The following is a 9,844-nucleotide window of genomic DNA, read 5'->3' as shown; positions in this document are numbered from 1 at the left end:
TTACAGATAAAATGTAGAACCCTGAAATACTGACACATTCTCTTATCGTGCACAATGCTGAGGTTCTCTTACGATTCACTTTAAAACTGCAATTAAAAATGTACAAAAAAGAAAAGAAAAAAAATCAACCCACAAAGCTTCTAAAAAAGGAACCCGCAGGCACTTCCTCTTGTGGAATGTTTAAAAAGTTAGCCTACTAAAGAAAACAGTCGACTTCTTGTGAAGGTTTTGGAGAAATATGTATCAGTTCGTTTTATTTGGGTATTCAATAATATCCTTGGTGATAATGCTGACTCCATGGCTTCTGACCCCAGAATTGCTGTAAGAGAAAATTTTTTTTTTAAAGAAAAAACATCAATAAGCCACTCAAACTGCTTTTAGGAAATGACAATCTAATTCAGAGTAATTGCTGGAAACAAATTTATACCTGTCATACCTCTGATTTCTACCAAACCAGATTTAGTTAGTATTAATCCCATTATTATCAATAAAACACATTACAAAAAGAAAACACATCATGACTTGGTTAGTTTATACAATTAAGGCTAGCAATAAAAAGAACCGTCTGTATTAAAAAATATTTTATTATATAACATTAAATTACAGCAAACTCCACCTATATTCACACCTTGCCCTGTAACACTTATCAACACTCCAATCCCTGGACAAGTTTTTCAAGACTGCTTCTTAGGAACTTCAAATACAATTAGTGTCCATAGCACATAAGAAGTTACTTACACCCTGCTGCCACTGGTTGTAGCCCTGAGATTGATTTTTGTAGCCGCGATTGTTTCCTCGTCCTCTGAAGTTCTGGGGAGGGGGGTGAGAGAAAAAGCCATCTTTGAGAACTCAGCATGGCTTGTCAGAAGGTTTGTATGTGGGGGGCAGCAGCACAGAAATGGGTCAGTTGCTAGAAATTATGAAGCTCGGGGCACCCTCTGGTTTGTTCTCAGTCTCAGGCGTACAATTCATTCATCTAAGGCATCCCCTGACTCAATGCTATTTCACCTGAAAATCGAAGTTCAGCGGGCCTCATCCTCTCTTCCATCACCGCGCAGCTTCCGATTCTTACTGAGGCTGGGGGCGTGCCCCTGCCACCCCCCAAACTGAGTCCCGCAGTTAGCAGGCCTGGAGGGAATTCAATCCTCACCTGGTTGTAGTTCCCTCTGTTGGGCATCCCACCTCTGCTGTAGTTGCCTCTGTTGGAGTAGCCGCCTCGGCTGGGGAACACAGGGCCGCGAGGGTACGGGTAGCCAATGCCGCCGCTGCCCCCGCCACCGCCACCTCTCTGGGGCATGTTGCCCCTCCGGTTATAGCCGCCGCGGTTCCCAGGAGCTACAAAGAGAGCATTAGTTTAACAGCGTGTTCACGGGACCACAAGTTCCTCCGGACCAGTCCTGTATCGGAGGAGAAAAATCACTTTCGAAGACAAGCACAATGTTTAATTTAACCACTCACATAACCTACGTGTGTTTATCAAGTCACAACATCTTCAACCAGTTCCTAGGGCAGCAGGATCAACCCGAGTTGAATGTCCTAGGTCAAACTCCACTAAACCACACGCAGACCCCAAACGACGAGACTCTCATCACTCGTTTCCACCCCAAAGCAAACAAGGCCCACACTCCAAGCCAACTTGCCTCCTCCTCGGAAGTTGCCACCGCGCATGTTGAAGCCGCCACGGCCTCTGTGGCCACCGCCTCTGTTGAACTGATTCTTGCCACTCTTATTTTTATTGCTCTTCTTCGAGCCAGTGTTCTGTTTCTTTTCTGGCGGAAGCGCCTTTTTGCTTTCTTCCTTATATTGCTCCAGAAGTTTTTGGGCTTCCTCCTTCTGCAGTTCAACGTAGGTTATTTCATCAAAGCACTCAGCTACCTCGGGCAGCGTGAAGTTTCCTACAAGGAATAAGGTCAGATTAGCTTAAAAGCCCAAGACTCCACAACCCTGAAGCCTCAACTCAAGTGGCTGTCATTCTTTCAAACCACACTATGTTGTCTACTCCTGGTTTACTAACATGTTTTCCTAGAAACAGAAATAAACACATTCATTTATGTAGAGCGAACGTGACTCTGTCGAACAGTATCACTGGCAGATGACGTTCATTCAAGTTCACAGACATAAATCACGTAAGATTTAACACAGTAATAGAATTAAATTCCATGCCTTTCATTTTGAGGACTGCGTGTTCTGGTAGGTCTTTTCCCTCGACTTCTGCTTTCTTCTGTGTTCTTTGCTTGTAGTCTTCATCTTTCGGGCAAACTACAACAGCTTTTCGTTGGAAGCCTGCAAACAGGCACATTTTTCTCCTCTGGGCAGCAGCAGACACGTTTGTCTTAAAAACAAAGTTTATAAACCCAATTAGCTCAACACCAAACCCAACAATCCATTCCTTTTTCAACCTCAAAGCTCCAGCTTACCTGATCCAGAATGAAATTTCGCTTCTTACGGGCAGCAATCTCAATAAACTTTCCAAGACACTGGGGAGCTCTCTGCAACAGCGTGTTCAGTTTTCCAGTATCAGCCATCTGCTTCTTAAACCCTGCCACCTATTTTAAAAGTTAAAAAGTTCCTTTGAACTTGTAAGTGAAACCTATTTTTTCTACTATCAGCTTAGATCTATGTGGAAACCAGACATTTGCTAATTTAAACACTGCCTTTCCTCATTATCATTATGAAAAGGATCACTTTACCATGTAATAAGATCCTCTGCTGTTCACTTCTCTGGCTACTGAAAGTTGATAGTTCAAAAAATTTTATAGAAAAAATAAAACCTAGCCACTGGGAGGCACTTTACCTTACACATAAAAGTAGTTTACCTTACGTCCTTCTACTTTAAGTACCCAATTTAACTTTGACAAACTCCTATCTCTAAAATACTAACAAAATGCAAAAGACAACAGGCAAAAGAATACTTCTTTTGTCTTTTTAAAACGCTGCGATCACACCCTAAATCTTTTACTTACCATCATTTTATCCATTATGGTGTTTGTTCCAAGAATGTTGTATTTACCAGGATTCTCTGCTGCATGTTTAGTAACCCAGGTGGTTTTCCCAGCTCCTGGCAAACCAATCATCATAACAACCTACAACAGAAAGGAATGGTATTCCGCTATCACTAGAGCCATCCAAGACTTCCTTACACGTTTTTAAATGCACAAGAACCCAGTTTAGATTATATATATAAATTTCCATTGCCTTAAAAACAAAGAAATTTTTGGAAACTCAACACTCTAAAGAACACAGCTAACTAAAAGAAAAACCACTGGCTGATAGCAATGGGCATGGCAGAATGAAACAGAGCAATCATCCAGATCTTCCAAATGTCATTACTGCCAAACAGAAGTAATCTTCAAATGCCTTAAAAAAAAAAAAAAAAAAAAAAAAATCCACTTACCTCACAATCTTTCTTCTCTTCAGGCCCCTTTGGTCCTCTAACTCGATCCTCTAAGGGGACATTCTGGATAAAAGTATAATCTTCTGGTATCGGAAAATATGGCTTTTCCTTCTGACCAAAATTAAATTCAACCGCACAGTTGTGGCAGAGAACATGCGGAAAGAGTGGCCTTCCAGCAAGAATTTCCTTACTGATTTTGAAGGCAATGCCAAGATCTTGCCCATTCTTTGCATAGGAGAGTTCTACTTCATCACTTTCAAAGTTCTGTTGAATCAGAAAAAAATTAACCGTTTTAATCTGCGTCCTATAAACTTTTTCTAAAAAAAAAAAAAAACTACTTCTAAAAAAACCTTCAAAATTTAAATGAGAAACGAAGCATATCCTATAGAAAGCATATTTAGGTTAAATGTTAAGGAACTTTATAACAGTCATAAAGAATGAAACAACATGTATCTAGAAGGAGAAACAATGCTGCTTCTTAACAGACTAGATTTTCAGGTCAACTTCATGTTAAGTAGTTTTCCAGTCAAAATGATTAATATTGAAGGCTAACACTGATATACCTTTAAAAAAATTCCTAGCTGGGGGCACCTGGGTAGCTCAGTCGGTTACGCGTCTGCCTTTGGCTCGGGTCACAATCCCAGTGTCCTGGGATCAAGTCCCGCATCGGCCCCCTGCTCAGCAGGGAGCCTGCTTCTCCCTCTCCCTCTGCCCGCCTGTCTACTTGTGATCGTTCGCTAAAAAAAATTCCTAGCTAATAATTTCTCACTTATATACATAGAAATTTAGCCGACTTACTGCAAAACATGTAATCACATCATTTTCATCAAATTTCTCTCCATAATCTTCAGTCTCACAGTTGCATGTTTTTATTCCTTTAAGAGAATACCCATAAGAAAATTCTTCCTCACCTAAGAAAATAATTAACTTTCATGAAATCGATTGTTTGAAACAGTCCAATGACCCACATATTTTAACATTCGAGATGGAGGGAATCAAGAGAAATGAATATATAATCTAACATTCTTCCACTTACACTTTATCTAGATGAAATTTAATGAGCCAGGTGGGTTATGTAACTATTTGAGAAACTTCATTACCATGGGATAGTGACTTTTAACCCACTCATCAGAAAACAAGTAATCGTAAAGGAAAAAAACCTGAAAGTAAGCTGATACCTACTACAAGCTAATAGTATCATTCATGCCTAAAATACTAACAAAATGGATTAAAAACAGGCAGAAGGTTTAGAATGCCTTGGAGTGTAACTACTGAAATCAGACCCTAAACACGCATCAGCACATACTACTCAAATGGGAACTTTACCAAGCAACATTCCACTTGTGGTTAGTGACCAGCCAATCCGAACTTCATGTATGTCAATGTCTTTTGTATATAAATGCCTTACTGGGATCTTCTCTGTAACCTGAAAATCAAATCATAAATGATTACGAGGAACCTTTCATCTGGGTGGTGGGCTAATTCTTCTCTAGTTACTAATAGAAAGACACCCATTCTACCCCACCATCTTTCCCCTACATTTATAAGAACTTTAAAAATTGACAGAGAAGTTTGGAACTTGAAACTAAAAAGGTTCAAGTCAAGTCCTTGGTCGACTCACATTGAAAAGAACAGTTAATGTTTTAAAAGTTACAGATTCTCGACTCAAATCCAATTAAAACATACATTTAACATGTTTTGCTCTGGAACAAAACTTGAAGCCTAACCAAATTATTTTTAAACCCTTCGTAGGCCTTTCAAGTGCCTAATAAAAAAAGGAGCACCCTAAATAAAAATAGGCTGACTCTACCAACACAAATTTGACGTTAGCAGATATGGTTGAACTGTTATAAAACAGGTTTTCCAAGCCCCTCTTCTAATCCACAGAAGCTTCAAAGATAAATTCCATTCACACCTTTGTCAGGCAAATGGAAACTCACAAAGGTTCTTAAAAAAATAAAAAAAATAAAAAAAAAAATCACAAAACTGCATTTACCTTCATCTCAAAACAGACTTTGCCTTTTGACACACCATAAGATGCCCTTCCTCCAGCCCAAAGAAAAGCAAAACTCTCCATAGTGAGGGAAGAAGCACTGAGGCGGTCTCTTGATATTTTAAAATGTAGATCACAATTATCTGCAATTATATCAAATACCATATTATTTCTTTTGACATCCAATGTAAATACATCTGCTACATAGACAAAACCTGGTTATTACATTCTTGCATAGTTCTAAAGCTGCATGGAACACACTGCTTCTACAGATCATGCTGCTGTTCTGATCTTCACTTTAAGCCCCACTCCCACCAAGTCACTCTCACCAAATTATGAACTGAAGTGTAAACTGCCTACAAAACCAAAAACACCAAGGTTTAATGTGTATTTTAAATATATAAAATAATCAAGACAATGTGACAGGGATACATACCTGCTCTGCTCTTTACCTTGATTTAGAGGCAAGCAGTAGAGGATAGCAGGAAATCAAAGTGAAGCATGCCAGAACCAGGTAGAATTTACCAGTGCCACAAAAAAAAACTGAAGGGAGGCCATGACCACATACTTTAAAATACAGGAGTATGAGCTGTTGATCCTGCACTTTGTAATTTTACAGGGGCTCTAGATTCTAAATTTTCTCAAACTTGTGAGGAAGGCAGCCTCAACCTAGCAAAGTGCAAACCTGGTTGTCTAACACTGTTAATATTACAGTATTTTAAGTCCCTTTTCCCCAGGCTTGCCAGTTGGTCAGTAACAACGGGGGATTATCCACTCCCCGGATTACCCAAATCCAAAAGGTCTTTAACCTAGCTACCTTTGGGTCAGTGGCTCATTAGCATGCACCTTCTTGTTCTCACCTCAAATTAAAAAGCTGTTTTAAGTTTTTATTGATGAAAAGAAATTAGATCTAGAGTTTGGAATTCTCCTTAAATGAGCTTTGATTTCAAAATTCCTATCACTGGTAGAATTTTCGATTCAACAACTGCGTTTGAACCCGATATAGATAGCAATACATGAGTTGACGTTCCTAGGTAATCAGCTAAAAGCCCATCTACTTTGAATAAGTGTTAACTTCTGGAATCATTACTTCACTACCTTGCCAATTCCGACTAAGTTTGTATTTCAGCAACCGAACTATTTAAAATAAAATTCTCAAGTTAACTATTTTTCCACGTGCAGTTTTTTTTTTTCTTTTAAAAGACTCCTTTAGCTCAACTACCTGTAAAGGATATTTAATAAGAAATTAAGAGTTAACATTTACAGTCTCACAAACCTAATTAAAAGTAATTTGTATCCAAAAACATAGGAATCTAAACTTTAACTCCCTAGATCTATGGGGCTGGTTCACACCTTACTACCTACGTTTCAAGCAATTGTTTCTACACTTTGTTCTATTTATCGAAGTGAAAAAATTGTGCATTCTGATCAAAAACTAAACCAACAAAATGTTTTTATACAAAACCACACATCTGACAGCCAAGGCCCATTTAGAGGTTTGCAATACTTCCTCATACTCAATTGCAACCCAACTGGGTAAAGTAGCAGTGTTTACAGCGCTGCCATTGATACCATTCGCTGCTGAAGAAAGCTAGTAGCCCAGTGATAGCCCACTGCTGCTGCCCCAGGTCTTTGGAAGAAATCAACTTATGTTAAAGCAGCAGCTACTGAACTGGAATTGAGAACAAAAGAGCAGTTATTGAAAAAGTAATATTACAATCTTTTAGAATAGGGAATAAACTTGTGTGCTAATGGGAAAAATCATTAATACATATTAACTAGCCCAAATAGCTCACTTAATTCTACCAAAAAAATGAAATTACTTTATTGTAGGAGCCTATAAGGACAGGTTACAGGTAATCTTACAAGTTTCCATTAGCTAACTAAACCCAAAATTGGCATTAATTTTACATTCCTACAAATGCGAACTTTCTAGTCATAAAAAATACCACCAAATTGCTGGAGCCTGTAAAATTATCAATACGACACAACTGATGCTGTACTAAATATTTAGCTACCAGAATCTGAATACAACCCATCATCATCTCCTTGCTTTAAAGAGAAACGGTTTACGTTGCTTTCTGCATTTAAGTTCAGCACACTGAGTTAAGTTCTCTAACGTTTTGGAACCAAAATCGCCACATTTAGTAACTGGGGGAGGAAAGGGAAGAAACAGCTTCACTTACAAGTATCAAGACAAACCACTGTGTCATCGAAGTGCTCATCTTCTTCTTCAACAGGTGGCTGAGGAGATTTGGCTCTGAAAGACAGAATTGTCTCCTGATTCAGCTTTTCCTACCCAGGAAAGAAGGGAGACGGGTAAAACTAGATCGGCATCCTCTACCTGCTATACTTGTTCTCTTCAATGTACTCAAAATATCCACGGCCATGATCTTCTCGAGGTCTTTTCACCCCTCTCTTTTTATCTCCGCCTTTCTGCTCTGTTTTGCCGTCTCCTATAACACACAACACCCCTAACATAAGGGGCCAAGCCGCGACACAACTGGGGGGGGGGGGAGTCCCCCTCCTGTTTGTGGACGCAACAAGCCCGACTCTCCCGTTCTCTTTTGTAAGCGTTTTCAATCGACGAATCCAACGCGAATTCAAAGAACAATCAGCTTGGAACCGGCCTGGAGTTAGTGACGCACTCCAAAGACATTCCTAATTTTGCCAGCCTACTCGAAGGTTCGAGAAAGCTCCTGGAGACCAGCGCGGCCCAGGCCCCGAGCCCACGTGTATCCCGAAGAGAGTTCAGGAAGGGGGGAGGGGCCGGGCCAGCCCGCGCGCCCTCCCCGCCCCTCCCCCACCCGGGCCCGCGTTCCCCGCGGCCGCATTGTACTGATCTTCCGCCCCGCTCTCCCCACCCGGCCCCTCCCGCCGGAAGTGACGTCACGCCGAGCCCCTGCGCTCCTTGCACAATACCGCGGCCCAGCGCCGCCAAAGCGCGCCCGCCCCGGGCCCTCGGGCCTCTCCCCCTCCCCCCGAGACATGTGCCCGCACCGCGCGCACGCAGCGCGGCGGCGCCACCGCGAGCCGACGGGGCTCCCGCCCGCCACCCGCCCGCGACTCCTCCCCCTCCAGCGGCAGCTGCAGCTCCCCCCCGGCTCTCCAGCCACATAATGGAGGCGCCGCCGCCACCGTAGCACACGCCGAGCCCGAGGCCGCCCAGGCCTCAGAGGGCGGGCGGGATTCCCCGCGCCCCCTCCCCCCCGCGGCGGCCCCCGCCCGGGGCTCCCTCCCCCCGGCGGGGCTCCGGCAGGCCTGGGGCACGGTCCCCACCCCGCGCGGGCCTCCCGCCGCGCGCAACGTACAACGCAGCACTCACCCGCCGCCGGAGCCCCGGGGCGACCGCCGCCTCCGCCGCCTTCCGCCTTCTTCTTACCTCCCGCCTGCTGCTGGCCCTGCCTCGCCCCGGGCGGCGCCACCGTCACCGCGAACAGCGAGGTGGGGCCGCTGCTCTTCCCCGCGGCCTCCTTGGCGGCCCCGCGCTGCTGTGGGGGCTGTTGCTGCGGCGTCGCCGGCGGTTGAGGCTGCTGCTCCCCGTGCCCGTTCTCGTCGCCCGCGCCTTCCTCCTCGTCACCGAGCTCATCCTCCCCTTCCTGGAAGCCCTGATCGTCGCCGTTCTCGTCTTCCGAGGCGGCCTCCTCCTCCTCCATCGGGCCCGCGTCGGCCGCCCCCGCGGCCCCGTTCTCCTCCCCTAGCTCCATCTGGTCGCCATCCAGGGCGGCGATCCCTTCCTCCTCCTCTTCCTCCTCTTCCTCTTCCTCGTCGCCGCCGGCCGCGGCCTCCTGCTCGAGGCCTGCTCCCGAGCGCCCGGCGGAATCCCCGCCCAGGTCTAGGCTGCCGTTCCCGGGCTCCATGGCGGGGCGGCCCCCGGCCTCCTCGTCGTCCAGTGCGGCCTGGAGTCGCTCCATGAGCTCGGCCTTGAGGCCCTTGTCGGAAAGGCGCCGCTTCTTGAGCTCCTCTTTCAGCTCCGAGACCTTCAGCTTTTTTACATTAACAGGCGAGGAACTCATGGTGAGGGCCCCGATTCACCGCTAGGCGCTGGCTCAAACTCGGCTCCGCTCACTCGGCCACTGGTGGCGGCTGCTGCGGCTGCTCCTCGGCCCGGGCGGCGGCTGCGGCTGCGGCTGGAGGTGGGTTCGTGCTGCAGAGCGGACCCGCCTGGTGTCGAACGGCGCCAATTCCTTTCACCGAGTTCGCGAGGGAGACGCGGAGACTCGCCTGGCGCGAGCGAGCACGCAACGTCCTCTCGCAGGGGCGGCGCCGCGCACGTAATATAGCCGCCCCGCCCCCTGCCCTGACGGGAGCGCTGCGCAGGAGGAAAGCCGGAGCGCGCCCGCGCCCCGCCCCGCCCATTACCGTACTTCCCTCCCCGCCCCCACGCCGAACCCGCCGAGAGCGCGGCATAGGCCGCGCAGTGCGCTTCCAATTGGGACCGAGCAAATGGAGGAGAA

General features: G+C 45.6%; 1 protein-coding gene across 2 annotated transcripts; it reads right to left on the bottom strand.

The window, feature by feature from the left end:
- Positions 1 to 226: 226 nt before the first annotated feature.
- Positions 227 to 9,635, bottom strand: HNRNPU (heterogeneous nuclear ribonucleoprotein U). 2 transcript variants are annotated; one of them, XM_006750450.3, is made up of 14 exons: positions 8,713 to 9,635; positions 7,732 to 7,843; positions 7,574 to 7,647; positions 5,391 to 5,530; positions 4,721 to 4,820; positions 4,193 to 4,305; positions 3,395 to 3,658; positions 2,964 to 3,083; positions 2,418 to 2,546; positions 2,164 to 2,332; positions 1,641 to 1,895; positions 1,151 to 1,335; positions 739 to 810; positions 227 to 319 (listed from the first exon to the last, which is right to left on the bottom strand). In XM_006750450.3, exons 1-14 carry the CDS (start codon positions 9,401 to 9,403, stop codon positions 266 to 268), a joined length of 2,478 nt encoding a protein of 825 aa, XP_006750513.1. In that variant the 5' UTR covers positions 9,404 to 9,635; the 3' UTR covers positions 227 to 265. The 2 variants fall into 2 exon arrangements, with proteins under 2 accessions (XP_006750513.1, XP_006750515.1); XM_006750452.3 differs by having other exon boundaries at positions 8,770 to 9,634.
- Between the last annotated feature and the right edge of the window lie 209 nt (positions 9,636 to 9,844).

This window comes from Leptonychotes weddellii, chromosome 6 (assembly GCF_054177405.1).
Source record: "Leptonychotes weddellii isolate Sample4059 chromosome 6, ASM5417740v2, whole genome shotgun sequence".
Taxonomy (NCBI): domain Eukaryota; kingdom Metazoa; phylum Chordata; class Mammalia; order Carnivora; family Phocidae; genus Leptonychotes; species Leptonychotes weddellii.
This window is presented reverse-complemented; position numbering and strand designations above follow the sequence as displayed.

Coding starts and splice junctions, on each gene's coding strand:
- HNRNPU (XM_006750450.3), bottom strand. CDS start 9,403: ATGAGTTCCTCGCCTGTTAATGTAAAAAAGCTGAAGGTCTCGGAGCTG. Junction 5,531..7,573: donor AGTGGTTTGTCTTGATACTT/GTAAGTGAAGCT, acceptor ATATAATTGCAG/ATAATTGTGATCTACATTTT. Junction 2,333..2,417: donor GAAATTTCATTCTGGATCAG/GTAAGCTGGAGC, acceptor TTTGTTTTTAAG/ACAAACGTGTCTGCTGCTGC.